Below are 18,903 nucleotides of genomic sequence, written 5' to 3'. Positions count from 1 at the left end.
ATTGTTGGGCTGCACATTATCACAGTATCTGTGAGGCTTGTAATGAGACTAAGATCGATTCAGACACCCATGTTAAGAAACCCAAAGGCACTGGCTTGCCAGGACATTTCCTTGTTCCACCCTACTCACCATCATCAGACATTTGGACTTGCATCTCTGCATAGATCTGCTATCCCATGCAGATGTATTTATCTGGGTGTTCAGCCGTTGAAAGCATTTTCCACAGTCTTTTCAAGTCTTTCAGCGTCAAAGACTTTTGTGAGATCTACAAAGACTGATTAGAGGCCAACATTCTGCCCTTGGCTTTTCTCCTGAACCTGTTGGACAACAAACATCATATCATCCCTCCTTCCATGAACTATGAACACACACTGGTCTTCTGGCACAAAGAAAAACTATATATTTAATCTGATGGGTAAATAAGTTCAGCCAAAAGCAATCTTCCTCAAGTGACATTCCTCAATGAATTAGAATAAACTATTGGTTTGCAATAAAAGCTGTAAACCATCTCAAGAGAAAAAGCAATATCTGGTTAGCATTTACTGCTTTATTTTCTTACTCCACTGCCCTTTCTTTTTAGCAATTAAAACTGCAAATACAGTACTGTGAGTACTAAAGTCATAACTTCAACAAAGTATTTTCTCAATTCAGTCCATATAATTTCATAGAGAACTTTATTTACCTGCCTCCAATTAAGGTAATTACATAAGATTTAAATGGGAGACCAAGCATGCATACAAACATACATTTGTGGGCTCAAAATCAGAAGAAAGAAATACTACACTGCTCAAAAAAATTAAGGGAACACTTAAATCACACATCAGATCTTGATGAACAAAATATGTTCAAGATCAAAATCTTTACTGTACATTGTGTAATTCGTTGAGAACAAAATGATGTAACAACGGTCAATGGAAACCAAAATCACCAGCCGATTGAGGGTCGGATTCAAACTCACACCGAAAATCAAAGTAAACAATTTAAATCACAGGCTGTTCCAACTTGCGTGAATTTCATCATGGCAACTCATACTGTGACTCAGTAGTATGTATGGCCCCTACGTGCCTGTATGCACTCCCGACAATGTCTGGGCATGCACCTGATGAGACGGCAGATGGTGTCCTGGGGGATCTCCTCCCAGACCTGGATCAGGGCATCAGTGAGCTCCTGGACAGTCTATGGCGCTACTTGGCGGTGTCGGATGCACCGATACATAACGTCCCAAAGGTTCTCAATGGGATTCAGGTCTGGGGAATGTGACGGCCAGTCAATGGAATCAATGCCTTCATCATCCAGGAACTGCCTACACACTCTGGCCACATGAGGCCGGGCATTGTTCTGCACCAGGAGGAACCCAGGGCCCACTGCACCAGCGTAAGGTCTGACGATGGGTCTGAGGATTTCATCCCGGTACCTAACAGCAGTCAGGGTACTGTTGGCTAGCACATCGGGCCCTCATGCCACCCTAATGGAGTCTGTTTCTGACATTTTGGTCAGAAACATGCACACCAGTAGCCCGCTGGAGGTCATTTTGTAGGGCTCTGGCAGTGCTCGTCCTGTTCCTCCTTGCACAAAGGAGCAGATACCAGTCCTACTGCTAGGTTAATGCCCTTCTACGGCCCTGTCCAGCTCTCCACGTGTAACGGCGCGTCTCTTGGTATCTCCTCCATGCTCTTGAGACTGTACTGGGAGACACAGCAAACCTTCGTGCGACGGTACGTATGGATGTGCCATCCTGGAGGAGCTGGACTACCTGTGCAACCTGAATGGCCTCATGCTACCAGTAGTGACAAGTACACTGATGTTTAATTGACTTGGTGTGATGATTATGTATTCCCTTAATTTTTTTGAGCAGTGTAGTTCAATACATATTGTGCTATAAATTATACTTTTGGAGCCTAATTTTTATTATTCATCTATGTTTTTGAACAATTGCAAATCCCAGCCTACATTTTTGGCTTCACAAAATATGGAAGTAAATGTAATTCAGTATAAATGAATCATGACATTAGTATCTTGACCCTCAAGTCTTGTTTCTTTTTTCCTTCTTCTGAAGTATTATGTTCTATTTAAATGCCTACTAACATTGTCAGCATTTCCAGTAAATTGTGATGGGCCGTTTCCTCTTTCCAGTGAATACACACACAAACACACAGAAATACATGCAAACAAAGGACATGTTTATGGCAGGAGGGAATTAAGCATTGGGCTGCAAAATGATTATTCAAAGCTGATTTTGGTAGCTGTCATCCAAAGGTTAAATTGATAGATGCAAAACATATTTTATACAAACCCCTTGGAAAGTCAAACATTCCAACAAGTCAACGTGCCATTTCTTCAACACCTGGTAATTATATTGCAGCTTTTTATAATCCTGTTCTTTCTTTCGAGTGTAAATGGGTGAAAGGAAAGATTGCTTCTGTAGGTATGAATAAACTGGTGGAAAAACAACAACAAAACTGTCTGCAAGAGATTAAAGACCATTTCTATTTCTCCTAAATATTAGATTGCCCGAGTATAAAACATGTATGTAATATGGTTTCCTTTTTTTGTCGTTGGTACTTTGTCTTAAAACTTGTTCTCCCAGACAGCCTTATGTCTAGCTGTGTATTTGTTGTGTTTCAAAACACTATATTTCTGGTAGGCAGCATTCACTCTGTTGTCATTGTATTACATAACGATAAACATGAAATAGGTCCAATTAACCTCATATCTGCTGAACAATTTTAGGTATCACAAAAACAACAACAAACAATCACAACATTAAAAAGTATTCCCCTGCAGCTCCAGGCACATTTCAAAAGCAGTTCTGATGTCTGCAAGGCCTGCTGTTTTTCCTATGCAATTTGCTCTTGTGTGGCAGCAGTCATTAGATTATCTTTCACCTGCAACCTTTCAAAATCATACATTGTATTGTAATTACCACACTATTAGGCATCTTCACCTATATATTCCTGCATATATTATTGCCAATAAATGGTCAATGTTTGGTTTCATTGGTTTATTTCTTGGCTTTATTATTTCCTCTATTTTGGAAATTAAATTATTATATTGACTGTACATGACAAGTGTCATATAAACTGAATTGTTATCTGAACAAAGTGACCATGCAGTATTTGGAATTAAAGGACCTTTAATGTATTGGATTCCTTTGTGAGCAGTAAATGCACACAGTTCAGGAAACCTTTTGTTGAACCCTTCTTTAAAATAACTGGAAAAGTCATTGAGATAACACAAATAGAACTTTATTCAAGCTAGCTTGGAAGTGTCACATCAGGCCCGTTCCCTGAGTGAGACTTAACTTTTACAAACACAAGTGTAGCTTTTTATGTAAAAATGACATAGAATGTTGTGACCGTTCGTCCAATAAAAAAGCTTCAAAAGATGTAAGCTCCGCAAGGGTCGTAGGCTGCCCTTCCCAAGGGAGGAGGCCATCATGGAAGCAGATGTCTGGTCCTGTTACAGCATACAAACTGTATGATCTTGTGGTTTTCTTAACAATGAGGTAACATCTTTAGCTTTGAGAGGAGAAAAAGGAAATCCACAAACGGACAAACCCATGGGCGATACATTCGGACAAACCTATGGGCGATACATGCGTTGGCCATTGCTCTTATCATAGAAAAACAGGAGCGGTGAGAGGAATTAAGAAAGGGTGTATCCTTAACAACTGCTTCGTTGGCTTTTACTAATAAATCCAATTTGCCAAGTCTGCACACGTCATTATTTCTAATATCAATATAAAATATGATACAGCTTATATTAAACATTAATAATGGCTCTTCACCTTTCACACCCAGTGTTGTATACAATCTTTTGAGCCCTTTGTACCCTATCAGGAATTGAGTTTTCTGTTAACAGTACTACTTTTACTACATAATATAACAGTCTCAGATGAAATAATGCCCATCAGCACTGCTTCAGTTCATATCCTGCTCACCACTGACCTCCAGTGGTTTGTTGGATTTGTTTTCTATTCTCCCCGCATTTCTATCTTAAAGGGACCTGATATGAATTCATACTCTACTGATTTATTAAAGAATCTTACATAGTCAAGGAAACAAATATGGCACATTGGTGAAGCCCACAACACACATAACATGGCATACTACACACAATTGCACTGAAAAGGGAACTGACTTGCAATGCTTGGGCTGGTCATTTTCTTTTGCTTAACAGTGTAACTTATTATGTTACATTAACCCTTTACTTTGCAGTTATTGCAATTATTGCATTTTGTAGATTATATAGTGTTCTGTAAATTGATCATGTACCATTACTCACAATACAGTTGCAGCCTTAAATGTAATTTGCTTTGAATGAAAGCACAATCTTACAATGAGCACAGAAACTATTACTGCTATGGTATTTAGTCCGTTCAGGTTTAGCGAGAGTCCCGCACACCCCTGTGTGGCCTCCAAACAGCCTTGTTAATATGTTATCAAAGTATAAACATTTTCTGTGCTATGTGAGAATTTCACAGAATTTAACGATTTTGCTCTACTTCTGCACATTGGCACATATTTTCTGATGCTAAGAGTCCAAGTAAATGTATTTATTTTCTTACGAAAACATTTTACTTGGAAAAGTTAATTAAATTTATTATTTTCCACAGGACAATTTGGTATGTTACCATACATTCGCATAGCATGTCAGAGTGGTCATGCTACATACATTAAAAGCAATGGTATATTTAATCTCATCTAACATTTCTACAACATAACTACCCTTTACATTTTATGAAGAGATTGTAGAGATTAAAGTAAACAAAGGAGGTGCAGTGAACTGAAGTATCTCTGCAATACAGTACCAAGACTACTAGATGGCTCTGCAGTGCAGTTTTTGCACAAAATTAACTTGTATTCTACATGTGTGGAAAATAATTGTAGTTTGCAGTCACACACAGTAAACTGAAAGCAGCATTTAGCAATATAGTGAGTTGATATAATGGATTACCTGAATAACACGTCATCAGCAAAGTCAAACTTTTTCAAATCCACTGCAACTATATGCCTAGCCCTGTGCTGAGCAGCATGCCTTTTGGACAGAGCTTCTTCTGCTGCAGCTGGCTCTCAGATAAGGATCGCCTTGCTGAAATGCAAATGTGTCAAATCATACATCACAGTGTTATCCATTGCTGCCATCACTTTATTTTTTGCTAGTACAAAGTTTGATGGTCAGATATGAGCTGTTACACATTAGAATTAGAGTGCCTTTCACTAGCTTAAAGGCTAATGTCAAGGGGCCTGGTGTGCAGTGTTCCTTGAACACTCAAAGGGCAACATGCGTGTAAATTTAATGTAATGTGCTAGTCCCTGTCTAAGATCAATGGAGACAGTGAAGTCATGAACAGATATGCTATTGATGCACTGTGGAAGATATATCATGAAAAAGCATTGTTGACCCACACTGGCTGCATACATCTCAGAGAAAACCAGAGTGATAAGGTTTATCTTCCCCTTGGCAAATACACTCCATGTTGCTTATAAATGTACTTGAATCTTTTCCTGAAGTTCCCAGGCTTGAAACATATGGAAGTGTTTGCAGGTTTTCTGATATATTGTCAATGTAAATGCTTTTATCAATCATTTCAATATCAAAGTTCTTAACGCCACCATTATAATTACTTGCAGATGGAATCTGAAGCAGCTTGTCAGAGCTCTATTTGAACAAAATGTGCTGTCTATTTATCTGACAAGTACAGTACACTGCATGTCAGACAAGGTATATCATATTACACAAGATTATGCTACATTAAAGCCATTTTGGTAAATTACATTGGCCTTTGATCCTTGTTAAGTTGATTGACTTGTATGGTTTTCATTACACATTCTTTAGAGATGGTTCCAATGATAAACAATGTATCGAAATCTGGGATTTTACCCAACAACACAAGTATCATTAGCGGGGCACTCTGTATTTCTGAATCTCATTACTGGAATTACTGGAAGCATTTAATTAAAATTAAGTGCGTATTTTTAGGACACAAACAAACAAATAAAAAGTAAATAAATAAATGTAGGAGCCTTTGCAAATTACTGGCACAGTGGTTGACTGACAAGAAAATTGCCGAGATAAATATGACTTCTCTCATTACTCACACAAGAAAATGTTTAACAGTTCTCTCTCAAGGGTAGGGATACTGGAAATACACTTTTCATGTCATATGGAATTTGAAGGACTGGTATTTATCGTTGGACCATTGACTCTCTGTTGGACGGGTCTCTCATTTTGCTCTACAGGTCAATCCCTCCAGGGGTTTGGGACAGAGAGGTGTTTGGGATTCTTCCGTACACTGGGAGACGAAGCAGGAGACTAGAACTATCTCATAGTTTTGGAACAAGCAGTAGAATGTCACTAGAATCAATCTCACTATGCAGTGCTGTGGGAGGGATGGATAGATTGATTGAAGATTCCTTGTGCAGCTTCACATGCAAGCTGCGACTCTACGAATCCTGGTTCAGTGCTCAACCGCAGGCCTTACTGACAACTTCAGTAGGAGAAATCATACCCTTAAAGCAAGCTTAAGACTATTCATATTGTACTCCTAAACTTCCATTCACAAAAGACACACTCTCTCTTTTTATGCCTGGGATGCAATATTTGTAGTCACACTTTTCTTTTTCCATATCTGTGTCTGTCTGTATGTATTTATGAAATGTGCCTGTATCAGCACTTTCTCTGCAAAAATTACTGAAGAAACTCATGGACCTTTAGCTTAAAAAGAAAAACCACAAAGCAATTCCCAAATAATTTTACCACTAGGAAAAAAACACAAATATGAGCACAATAAAGTAACATGTGCTAGCCTTTAACTTTAAACTAACCTGATGCATACAGAGAACATTTAGTAACTGTGGCCAAGGCTAGGTATTGCCCTGCATGGTGCCATTATGGAAGGATTGCATAATCTTGAAATGGACATCCTTGGAAATGGATAGTAAATGTTTGTATACTTGAGGTTATTGTTCCCCTTCCTTACGAGGATTTGGAAAATACTACATATTTTAAATGCATTTTTGCATCTTGTTTTATTGAGTACTACCCATACATATATATTTGCTAATCTGTAAACACAGTGAAAATAAAGATAAGGTTTCACTTCTGTAAAGCCTGTAGTTCCCTGTTGAAAAATATTACATCAGAAACTCTACCCTGAAAGAAAACAAAAAGAAGTAGAGTAACACACAAATTAAAGTACCAGTAATTGTGTACAAAATGCAGCAGAAATCATGATATTTACAAGGTGACCTTCCATACCTCACCTAATAAGCCAGTATGCCAATTACACATCATCATGTAAAATATCAAGAGAGTATGGAGCCCCAGAGATTATTTAGACCTAGTTGAACAACAAAAATGGCTTTTCCCCTCTAATTCAAAGCTTCATTAATTAATATTTCAATAAACATTTATTTCATCATTACATGTATTGATTTCTTGTGAACCGGACTACTAAATCCATAACTCTATATAAACAAACAGTAGGCTATTACTTAATGTTATGCAACCTACTTGTGTGGGTGTCAAAGTGTGAGACAAATGAAGGGGCGTGTTAATACATTCCTGTATAACCAACAGTAAATTTGTACTCAATCACTGTGAAATGCATAGCTCTTTATTTTCAGCATTGAGATGGAGCCAAGCATTGTAATTGGTATTATTTGTATAGTGCTTGCAGGTTATGTGAAATCAGAAAAAGACTCACCACAATGGGGAAATGGTAAGTACTGAAGTTGTACATATATTCAGCAAGGCTTGTGGATCATTGTTATTCTTTGCACAGTGAGAATACAATACAATCATCATCAGCCTTTATCGATCCACTGCTGGATGAAATCCTCCACAAGGCGTTTTACTAGTACAGTAAAGTACAGTGTCTTGTTTCGAGGTCACTTCAGCAAAGCTTCTTGTTTTATTATTATCATTTTTATATTTATTTATTTATTTATTGGCAGACAACCTTATCCAGGGCATCTTTCAATCTCTTATATAGTCATATTCTATTTATTTTTTCATGTCTTGTGATCCATTCGATAGCTTCTTTTGTTCATCTTTGATCTGTTCTTGCAATGTGCAATGGCCCATTGCCATTTTAACATTTTCATATATATATAAAGGGAGCCTCAATGATACGCATTCACAATTTTCACTTTTCCCTACTATCTCACATAGAACGTTTCAGTGTGTTTGTCTTGCAATATGTCTTGTTCTCTTATCCATTAATTTGTTTTTCTATCTTTTCTTCTTATTGCAAATATACATCTTTCCACACTACATTGTATGTTTTACAGTTTGCATATCATTTTTGCATTTAGTGACCAGTTTCAGTCATAGGCAATTATTGGTAGTATGCATTGATCAAATACTTTTCTCTTCAGGCTAGTGTCCTCTCTTGCAAATGGACTGCATCCGATATTAATTCTTCTTTTGATTTCTTGTGTAGGATCTCCATCTGTGTTGATTTGTTGTGCAAGCAGACATAACTTCTGATTGCTTACAGTAGATTCAATATAAACTCATCAGAGCTCTAACATTAAGGAAACCTATACAATTCTTATTAAATATATCTACAACAATGCTACATCAACAATCCGACTCCATCAAAACCTGCAAAAGATTTGCAAAGGAGCACATCAAGGAGACTCAATCTCTCAATGCCTCTTTACGGCAACTCTTGAGGAAGTGTTCAATTGTCATATTTGCAAAAACACCTTGGCCCAGTTTTTCAAAACTTTTCTGATAGGAGTCAGATTGGATTAAATTGGAGAATTGGGTATTTCAAAACTGAAAAAGGAGATTCTGATCTTTGAGATTGGGATTTAGATCTGGTAATCCAATCCTACCTTTAATCAAGTTTAAAGGTTGTTTTTGGTTTTTCAAAACTCAAGGTTGAGATTAGGATAGTTTTGATGCTGAAAATCAGGATAATCTTGATCGCACTGGAAGGGTGGATTCAGGGTGTATTCAGACACGTATTGTGATGTTACTACAGTGGGTAGTAATCTTGGAAAAGATAAACAATTTGACTATAAATCAATAACAGTACTTAATGTTTACATTTGATTAAACTGACACAAGAAATAAGACGTTCCAATAATTAACAAATGCCTCAATAATATAAACAAAAATGTACAATTTAATCAACGGAGAATAATACCTGCAAAAAAACAATTGTCTAAAATTCTTAATCGGAAAAATTAACCCCAGCATCTTGCAGTTGTTTTTGAAGAAGACGAATGTGCAATTTTGCTTCTTTCTGTTGGAGCAAGGACAGCTTGATTTGCTCTTCAGTTAGACAAATCTGTTTTTCAGCTTTTTCAGTTTCCCACTTCACAAGTTCCCCATAAGCATCATTATTGTTGTTGTTTATCTCAACATGTTTTCTTCTTTTGGGGGGGTGGTTCTACCTCTGGATAATGAGGATCCTATGATTGTTGAGGTTGTTGTCACTAGCTGGTGGGTCTCCAGACTCTTGTCTCCATAGGAGTTAGGATGATGAAGGTCAGGAGGTGGTCTTCTGACTCATTAAGGGGATCAGAATCCCTAACATCATTCTCAGTCCCACAAAGCCCTGACTTACCTCCTTATGAGACAGATTAAATGCCATGCAGAGCCTGAGATCTTGGTCCACCAATGATGACAAGAATGAGATCTGTGAATTCTCCTCGTTTGTGGGTCTTTGGTGGCCTTCTGCTTTAAATTCTTCCACCATAGTTTCAATTGCTCTACCATTTGCAGCTGACCAGTTCCTGTGGCATTAACATTGCCAGGAGAGGTTAATTAGGCAGTCTTTAAAGCAACTGTAGAAACAAGGGACCATTCCACAACAATGACATCCATTGTTCACCATCTACAACACCACAGGAGAAGATATACCACAAGAGTTCACACTGAATGCCCCAAACTACTTGAAGAGCATACAAATGATGAACTTCATGCATGATTGAGGACATTGAGTTCATTACCAATATACTTTGACCTCATCTGGAACACAACACTCAAAGAAGTTATGCCTTGAATGTGGAGGAACAGGTCCATATGGCTTTGCGCTTTTATGCATGTGGAGCATTTTACCAAGTCAGACAGCTTGCGCCTCCGTAAATCCACAATCAGTTCTTTGGTACACAGTTTCCTCTGCATTGGCCAGCCTTGTCAGCCAGTTTGTTTCTTTTCCAACTAATTCAGAACACATCAAGAGGATCAAGCGCAAGTTTTTTGATTTGGGAAAAATGCCAAATACTATTGGGGTGATAGATTGCACCCATGTCCACATCCAGGCACCCCATGGGAGGGAATGGGAGTTTGTGAACAGAAAGGGCACAGCATCAATGTGCAACTTGTGGGAGATGCAGACGTCATCATCACCAACTGTGTAGTGAAATGGCCAGGGTCTGTCCATAATGCACGATTTCTGAGGGAGAGTAATATCTCCCAAATCTTTCAATAAAACCCCCCAGAGGACATCATACTAGGTGACAGTGTGTACCCACTCTTACCATGGCTAATGACACCTTCTGCCACAGCAAGCACTGATGCAGAGGAAAGATTCAACAGTGCCCAGCATGTCTTTTTGGCATAACATGCTAAACAGAAGCCTATTCAAATCAGGATTCTATAGTCTTGATCTTTTGGTATCTGGATAAGAATGATTCTATTTCATTATTTTCTGACAAACAAATCATTCTGATCCAGATCAAAAGTTTTGAAAAACTGGGCCCTGGAGTCCATGCCTCGACGGGTCAGGGCTGTTTTGGCGGCAAAAGGGGGACCTATACAATATTAGGCAGGTGGTCGTACTGTTATGGCTGATCGGTGTATATATATATATATATATACAATATTTTGGGATCATAAGTGGGTTTGTTCACAACCCGTATAGTATTTCTTGACTTTTTGTCAATAGCACAGGCATATTAATTGGTCTCGATACCAGAGATACGATTGCAAGAAAATTACTTAATTAATTATCAGGACTCTGACACACCCTGAAAGCCCATGCTGAGTTTATGCAATGGGTATGAAGTTTGTAAAGACAAAAGATAAATTAATGGAGCTCTTTTTTACAGGACTGTATCTATACACTGCCAAAAAGCATTCCTAACTTAATAAAACACACAACTAATATCTAGATCAGAATTCTATAGTCAAAATGTAGACTGTATTAGTGGAACTAATATTGAAGGTATCTTACTTGGTCTCAGCATGAGACAACTCATGAGACAATTCACAGTAACAATTTGAAAAGCAAGTGGAGTAATGAAACATGATGCAGTTGCGACATGGCTGTGGTTTGTAACTGTAGTGTGGTCTTAAGATAAGACAATACCAATTAAAAGAATTCATGTTATCCGATTAATTCGCATGCCACTGTGTAAAATATGTATTGTTTGCCAAGTAAAAGATGAATTTGCATTGGTGACACACACTGATTGTTTTCAGATTGTTCTGGTACGTCTCATATTGAATGCATCCTTTACAATGTGTCAACTTTGAATTGCACCTGGTGTCCACTGTCCTTGGAGACAAACGAAACTTTGATTTTCAGGTGAGTAGAAATGGTACTTTTAGTTAGTGCCCTATTGAGCTTAACTCATTATTATTATTTATTTTTCAAGTACATATATATATAGTTTGTTTGTTTGTTTTATCAGGCAAAATGAGCAGGAGCAACAATGTCCAGTCAACATTAAGGACAAGCTAAGTGGAAGAAATGTGTGCCATTTCCCACACATTACAATTGACAGAGACTTTACATTTACAGTTTCTATCAGTGTGTCCAACAAGTCATCTCTGACAACATTTGATCCACTTCTTATTGGTAAGGGGAAATTATTTCAATATTCCTACACTCAGGGTTTTTGAAAGCACAGAAACAGCTCAACTAATGGGAATTATGCAAGCAACACACTCAGTGACTAGTTAATTGCTCTGCTATCACCTGATTGCAGTGTAAAGTGTCATTTTAACGCAAAGTGATTCTTGATAAATGCACGATAGATCATCAAGGTCTAGGGAACTGGGAATCGGACATTGATTAATGATGCTAAACATGCAGATATGCTTTGAACATAAGATTTCTGAATTCCAGGTTTTCAATAACATTTGTTTTTCAGAAAAATTAAATCCACCCTCAGATTTCAAATTGTTACTTGAAAAGAATCTTCTTATGCTGTCTTGGAAGCCACCACTTACAAAGGACCCAATAGCAGGATATTGCTTTCAATACCAATTATGTATAGAGAACTTGGATTCCCAATGGAAGGTAAAGAATTAATGTCTTGATAAGGCTGACATTGTCTGCTGTCATGCTTGACTTATTTGTTTAAAAAAAAAATTTCTCCCCAGATCATTGTAAATAGAACAGTAAATACCTACAATTCATCTATTGATGTATCTAAACGATATGCACTGACAGCGAGAGTAAAAGGACAACCATACTGTGGCTTTGGTGATATATGGAGTAGATGGACAAAGAAAATATGTGTAGGTAGGAAGCATTTTCTTCATATACAGATGTTAAGCAATAGTGGACCAACAACGGCTGATGATGAAAAAGTGATATGGAACATGGAAAAAAGCTCTGAAAAAATTAAGAGACCACTTAACATTGATTTGTGAACTTAAAGTGGTCTCTTAATTTTTTCCAGAGCTCTAGGCTATACATGTTATATTACATGTCATGTTGTAATTGTAGAAAAGTGTGGGAAGTCATAAAACTTCAAACAGCATGTTGCATAAAACTAGCTAAATATCTTTTTTTTCTAATTATGTATAAAACTTTTTCAACCCACAGGTTCTGTTATGACAAATAACTCTGAAGTTCTTCTTCACAGCTTGCTGATATTACCTTTTCTTGTCACTCTGATTTTGCTGATTTGCTGCAAGAGGTAAGCTAATATTATTTCCGATAAACATTTGTCGTATCAAAGAAATGTTTTGTATGTGCTGCATGAATTTGGGAATATTTAATGACTACTCCCCTAATTAAAAAAATAACATTACTGTACAGAAACTTTACTATACACAATTTGGGATTAGGCATTTGTGACATAGTTTATGTATCCATTTTCAGGTACAAAGTGATTGATAAAATACTCCCTGCAGTCCCACATCCACAAGAAAAGGTTGTGGATTGGTTTCTAACTTTTGACAAAGTTTACGAGGTAAAGTATCCAATAAATAATTAATTTCACCAACTTCACCACCCTCCACCCACCATACCTGAAGGATCTGTTTGAACTAGGACTAGGGTTGGAAATATCTGCTGTAAAAGTGTTTTACTATACTGGATGTCTAATAATCTTAAATGGTCCAACAACTGACAGTAATTAATATAATTGTTTAATTGGACATTTTTTAAGTTATGCACCCAATCAAATATTTGACATCCACTAAACAACCATATGTACCCAGCAGGGCCCCAACCCTTGTCCTGGAGAGCATCGATCTGTGAGGTTCTAGTCTATCCAACGCCTTTATTCAATATCGATCAATATCGTTCAATTAGAATGAAAGTCAAAACACACTCTAGTTCTCAGGGAGCTCTCATCACAAACCTATAATTTTCAAATTTCAGGGTTTCTTTCAAAAATGATTGATTACGATTGCCATAACTACTGGTCTTAGAACTCATGAAACCAAGCCCATTTGGACTAACCAGATATTGTCTTTGTGAAAGAGGTGCACAGGAGAGTTGGAAAATCAGCTGCTGCTTTTTCAAATTTAAATATAGGCCTTCAGATATAATTCACATAATTGTCTCACTGTTATCATTGCAACAGTATAGTAAACAGTATGTATAGTTCAACGTGACAAATAGGCAAAACATAATAATGAACTATATTGTACACTATTCAATATAAATGTCTATTTTAGTTTTATTATATTTTTGTGTATTCTAAACTGAATCTGGTTGCCACAGAAAACCTACAAACTACAATCTTAATGTTATTAATAAACATTAACAAATATTCCAAAAAAGTCATAATATAGAACTACATGCTATAACAAAGGGAAAGGAAGATACAACCACTGTAAAACTTACATTACCAGGGCTCTCCAATTGGCCCCAAGTATTTTAATTCCAGTGGCAACAGAAAAATATACATATTCACTACATTCAAGTGCTAGCTGGCATATATGTCTCAAAACTGGAATTAACATACCAAAGTGAAATGTTTTTTTTCCCCTTTAGGAAAAAGTGGAGAGTTACAAGAAATGCCAAAACCTTCTAGATGATCCTGTAATTCTTACTCAACCGGTTGAAGACATTTCCAATGATGTTGCCGTTTTGGGGATAAATGATTATGGAAAAGATTATCAGACTACAGAAGCACATTTCCCAGTCATTATCTGATCCTGAGCATTTCTCTTCATTAGGTATGTCTACAACATTAGTTTGATGTGATTATTTCAAACACACCACAAGCACACTTCAACCAGTGTCCACCAACAGTGAGGCAATGCTTTATGAGCTACAAATTGTGTATTCATAGCACCCCCTTGAGGAAACATACGCACACTACAACACTTTACCAGACTAGTTTTACTTATTAACAATACCTGAATCCACTCATCTTTATTTTATGGGAAAACATCAGAAATGATCGACCCAATATCACCCTTAGATACATCATTATGCAATGTTTTTTTTCATAGTAATCGTGTCCTTTCACTATATACGATCTTGTAAAATATATATTTACAACCTGCAATAAATGTTTGAAAATCGAAAACTACTGTAAGGGAATAAATAACATTTTTGGTTCCTTATGCTTTTGGTTCACTGTACTTAACTGCCAAAAACGCCACCTCATTTATTAACATTAAGCATGTTTCCAGGCAATGCTGAAATACCTAATTAGTTCATGAAGTACAATTTATAAGTACCTTCGAATATACAGTGAGGAAGTATTTACATGCAAATCATGCAGAATACAAATGTCCTGATACACAAGGACTAAACAAAACAGTTTATAACATTTGTATATTTTATTGGAGGAGAATGCCCCAATTTAAAACAAAGTTATATTCTAAACAAACAGCAGTGCAAAAAAAAAAGAACAGTACATAGTGCTTAACATGGGAAATACTTCAATCAATTAATTAATTGAGGAAACTGTTGGCAACTAGGTTTCAAGTGCGAGGTATTACCTGGACTCCATAAATATTGGAAATAAAGAGTTTTCAATTAGCTTAATGGTCCTTAGTAGTACTGCTAATCTACATGGTCAATGTGTTTGTTCCCAGTTTCTAAACTAGTGTTGAATTAGGTTAGACATATTTCTTGAATTCGTCATACAGGACAAGCACAAAAGCACCCCCCATGCCTCGGAAGACATTGGACAGGGCCCCTTTGAAGAATGCTTTCCCACCTTCGTCTTTTGCGATCTTCTTCCAGCAGTCAATTGTTCCGCTGTACATGATATCCGCTGTGAAAATAAGTTTTTCAAATAAAGTTTTACATCTTCCTCTATTTCTTGCCAGAACAAGAATCACACTCACAATTGGGCATTTAAATATAGAGTATAAAAAGCAAAATAGCAATAGATATAGGCGACAGCAATATAGGGGAGAACATAGTACTTTACCTTGTTTACGTCCCGACTGCATCATCATACGACGGCGCACTGTATCGAATGGGTAAGACACCACACCAGCTACTGCAGTCACACTCTGCGCAATCATCCAGCTCACAATGATGTGGGTGTTCTTGGGGTCTGGGAGCATACCTGGAGAGAGAGAGACACAAAAACAAAACTTAGTTTTCCTTATAAACCAGTCCACTGCTTTTACTTTCAAAGCCCATCATTTAAAATAACTCCACTGCTTTAGTTGTAAAATTCTACACTCAGGTTTTGTGTGATCGTCAGACACCAATGCCTGGCATAAGGGCTAATCACAGGCTTCAGTACACACGGTGAGGTTAATCCTTTAGCTCAGTAAGAATAAGAATATGGGGGGTGTTGTATTTCCATAGCTTAAAGTAAATGGCGTAGAGAAGTAGGTAATGGCGGCTGACAGCTGATGTGTTACCTGTGATGCACACAGGAATCCTGATCACAGGACACAGAAGCCAAAAACAGAATAATACGGGTAAGACACAGTACTTTAAAAAACTTGAAACGTAAAGTGCCTTTTCAGACTAATTAAGGACTGCTTGGGGCTTTAAAGGTAGCACGGTTGTCTGTTCCTAGGTAAAGGCCATTTCAGATGCTTACCTTTAGCTGTGTCATAGATACCAAAGTAGGCCGCTCTGTAGATGATGATCCCTTGCACAGACACGTTGAAGCCCTGGTACAAGCCCTTGATGCCATCTATCTTAGAGATTTTCACCAGACAGTCAGCCAGCCCTTTGAATTCTCTTGTGGCCCCGGCTTTGCCCACGTCGGCAGCTAGACGGGTTCGGGCAAAATCCAGAGGGTACACAAAGCAGAGGGAGGTGGCCCCGGCAGCCCCTCCAGACGCCAAGTTACCTGCGAAGTATCGCCAGAACTGCGTGTGCTTGTCTATGCCACCCAGAAACACCTGCTTGTACTTGTCCTTGAAGGCGAAGTTGAGCGCCTGCGTGGGGAAGTACCTGATTACATTAGCCAAGTTGCCGCGCCAGTACGAGAGGAAGCCCTGCTCCTTTGGGATGCGCACCACACAGTCGATGATGCCTTTGTACTGTTTATCTGCTGCAATCTGTTTACTTGCATGTTGGACCTGAGAAGAATAGAAGAGAAAAACATATATACAGTATATCGTCTGGCAAATTGGACATTTACTGGTATCAATGTATTTCAATTTAAAAATAAACTATGAACATATAAATGAATTATGTGAAATAACATAAAATACTATACATTATATGTAAATTGCAAGTGCTTTGAATCCCAATGTGTAACTTTTAAAACCATTGCAAAATAAATGTAACTTCATCTCCGTTAAAGATTTCATAGCCTCTTGACAGAAAATGGCTTGCATAATTAGCACCAGTGGTTTAAACTGCAGACTTTAAACATGCTCCTTCTGGTGTCACCCATGAATCCGTACTCAAGCCAAAAATATTCTGCAATCTATCGACCCCATGGTACTGCACATCGCGCATGCTCCATGTCACCTCGTCACGAATAATGTTTCTTAATGCCAAGGAAGTAATTGCATAATAAATGGCATAGGACTAACCTTCCTTTCGGAAAACGGTGCCTATGCATAATCACCCTTCGAATAACTGCAAATCAATAAGGGGAAAAATAATAAATTCAATGATATATTTATTTCAGAGGACGATTGTGTGTGCGCAGTAACATGCACCACATTAATAACACACGTAGCTGATGTTCCACACCTAGATAACACACTAAGTTACAATTCACCATTTAGTATCCACTAGTTGTGACATTTGATTAAGTGTGTAAGTGCAAAGACAACCGTGCAGTGCATAGGTCATATGCGCAGTTCTGCAAAGATCTGCAAAATCCCAGCGATCCCATTGGAAAAATGAACGCCAACATACTACTATGAATGCACATGACGTCTGAAATGAGAGTCCTGGGCTCTGACCTTCCCGAAACTGTAGAAACCATTTAAAAACCATTTAAAAACGTTACGCCTCACATGAAAGGCTGAGGCAGTCTCCATCACCACTGACAAGACCGTTACAGCAGGTGAGGGGATGCTGTGATAGGAACTGATTCCAGCAACACGGTCATTAAAAGACACAAACAAACAAGACTATTATAACCAGTGCAATGACATCTACTGATGCCGTGTGAAGCATTTTCTAACGTCATTCAATGAATAAAACGTCATTCAACTATTTTAAAAATGCTGCAGTAGCCGGTACAGCGGACTCCAATATGGCTGCCCAAGGAGAACCCTGAAGGGTGATAGAAAACCCTATATATTACGTTTAAGCCCTTCTGAAACATAATAACGGTACTGATATATCAGTCTAATACTGTAATACATAAGCAGAGCAATGCAGAAATGCGCTGTCTCCCGGTCCCCGCCACTCCTCATTGATTCCCACAATGATTTTTACCTGCAGCAGCAGTTTCACTCTCTCTATGGGTGCCACTGCGGTTTTAGATATGGCAGCAGCAACTCCACCGGCCAGGAAGTCCTTAGCGAAAGAGATGGCTTGGTCCGCCATAGCAGCAGCAGTGATTTGAGGCGAGTGATAAGTGAGGACGAGCAGGTGTGTGGGGGGAATGAGAGGCTGTAGGGAAGCGCTGGGATTTTACCTCCGGTGTTATTGGAGTCGCTGTTGCGGGAGCCCGGGACAAAATGGCCGACCTTGCGTCTCACGTCCGAATCCTCGCGAGGGTTGCGAGGGAGATAACGGACAGAGCGCAGATTTGTGGTCTGGCTCGAGTGGCGCAGATTTCCGCGGGTCTGCGCGGCTCCACCAATGGGGTCGCTGGAATTCTGCAGATCTGCGCAGAACTGCTGAAATGCGCGCAACAAGAACGCGACCCCTGATTTATACGTAGAGGTTAAGCTTGAATCGCCCGACTCATTTAAACGGACCACATTATTTAAGTGCCGTGCGAATGCGTCGACGGAAATTTAATTAATTACAATTCTTAGGGATTTGAATTCTCAGATTGAAGAGGACATGTGTATAAATAACATAATGATGTTCAATTTCCAAGCAATAAAGCGAATATCTGCCACAGTGAGAAGCTTCGAGGCATCTCGAAATCACTCCTATACTCTTGAAAAACGCGGCAGGAGATGCACTTGTCTGGACCACTAGGAGCAGCTGCTGTACAGTCATGTTTCTCATGAGGGCGCTAATACCACATGCTTCGCCACCCCTGTTCATTTTAGGAGTGTAATTATTCATGTTTTATCTATTTGATCTTCTCTCCACCACATTTTCCTAAATAAGGTCGCCATTACATGACAAAA

At 38.3% G+C, this 18,903-nt stretch overlaps 2 protein-coding genes and 1 long non-coding RNA gene across 3 annotated transcripts; 1 reads left to right on the top strand and 2 right to left on the bottom strand.

Annotated features, from left to right (window-relative positions):
* Nucleotides 1-3,229: 3,229 nt before the first annotated feature.
* Nucleotides 3,230-5,087, bottom strand: LOC136751307 (uncharacterized). The gene is made up of 2 exons (XR_010816989.1): nt 4,957-5,087; nt 3,230-3,518 (listed from the first exon to the last, which is right to left on the bottom strand). It is a non-coding gene; the product is annotated as an uncharacterized LOC136751307 (long non-coding RNA).
* Nucleotides 5,088-7,574: 2,487 nt separating this feature from the next.
* Nucleotides 7,575-14,686, top strand: LOC136751305 (granulocyte-macrophage colony-stimulating factor receptor subunit alpha). Its single transcript, XM_066706795.1, has 8 exons — nt 7,575-7,723; nt 11,443-11,548; nt 11,655-11,821; nt 12,117-12,265; nt 12,349-12,490; nt 12,797-12,890; nt 13,076-13,166; nt 14,198-14,686. The coding sequence occupies exons 1-8, from the start codon at nt 7,636-7,638 to the stop codon at nt 14,357-14,359; spliced, it is 999 nt and encodes a 332-aa protein (XP_066562892.1). The 5' UTR covers nt 7,575-7,635; the 3' UTR covers nt 14,360-14,686.
* Nucleotides 14,687-14,975: 289 nt separating this feature from the next.
* slc25a6 (solute carrier family 25 member 6) lies at nt 14,976-18,289 on the bottom strand. Its single transcript, XM_066706796.1, has 4 exons — nt 18,032-18,289; nt 16,224-16,710; nt 15,594-15,734; nt 14,976-15,434 (listed from the first exon to the last, which is right to left on the bottom strand). Exons 1-4 carry the CDS (start codon nt 18,140-18,142, stop codon nt 15,277-15,279), a joined length of 897 nt encoding a protein of 298 aa, XP_066562893.1. The 5' UTR covers nt 18,143-18,289; the 3' UTR covers nt 14,976-15,276.
* Nucleotides 18,290-18,903: the final 614 nt, after the last annotated feature.

Source organism: Amia ocellicauda, chromosome 6, assembly GCF_036373705.1.
Source record: "Amia ocellicauda isolate fAmiCal2 chromosome 6, fAmiCal2.hap1, whole genome shotgun sequence".
NCBI lineage: Eukaryota > Metazoa > Chordata > Actinopteri > Amiiformes > Amiidae > Amia > Amia ocellicauda.
This window is presented reverse-complemented; position numbering and strand designations above follow the sequence as displayed.

Bases quoted from the DNA above. Each gene is read 5' to 3' on its own strand.
- slc25a6 (XM_066706796.1), bottom strand. From the start codon at position 18,142: ATGGCGGACCAAGCCATCTCTTTCGCTAAGGACTTCCTGGCCGGTGGA. The intron at 16,711-18,031 runs GTAAAAATCATT...TATTCTTCTCAG, and splicing joins GAGTGAAACTGCTGCTGCAG to GTCCAACATGCAAGTAAACA. The intron at 15,735-16,223 runs GTAAGCATCTGA...CTCTCTCTCCAG, and splicing joins TATCTATGACACAGCTAAAG to GTATGCTCCCAGACCCCAAG.
- LOC136751305 (XM_066706795.1), top strand. From the start codon at position 7,636: ATGGAGCCAAGCATTGTAATTGGTATTATTTGTATAGTGCTTGCAGGT. The intron at 7,724-11,442 runs GTAAGTACTGAA...GATTGTTTTCAG, and splicing joins CTCACCACAATGGGGAAATG to ATTGTTCTGGTACGTCTCAT. The intron at 12,891-13,075 runs GTAAGCTAATAT...ATCCATTTTCAG, and splicing joins TTGCTGATTTGCTGCAAGAG to GTACAAAGTGATTGATAAAA.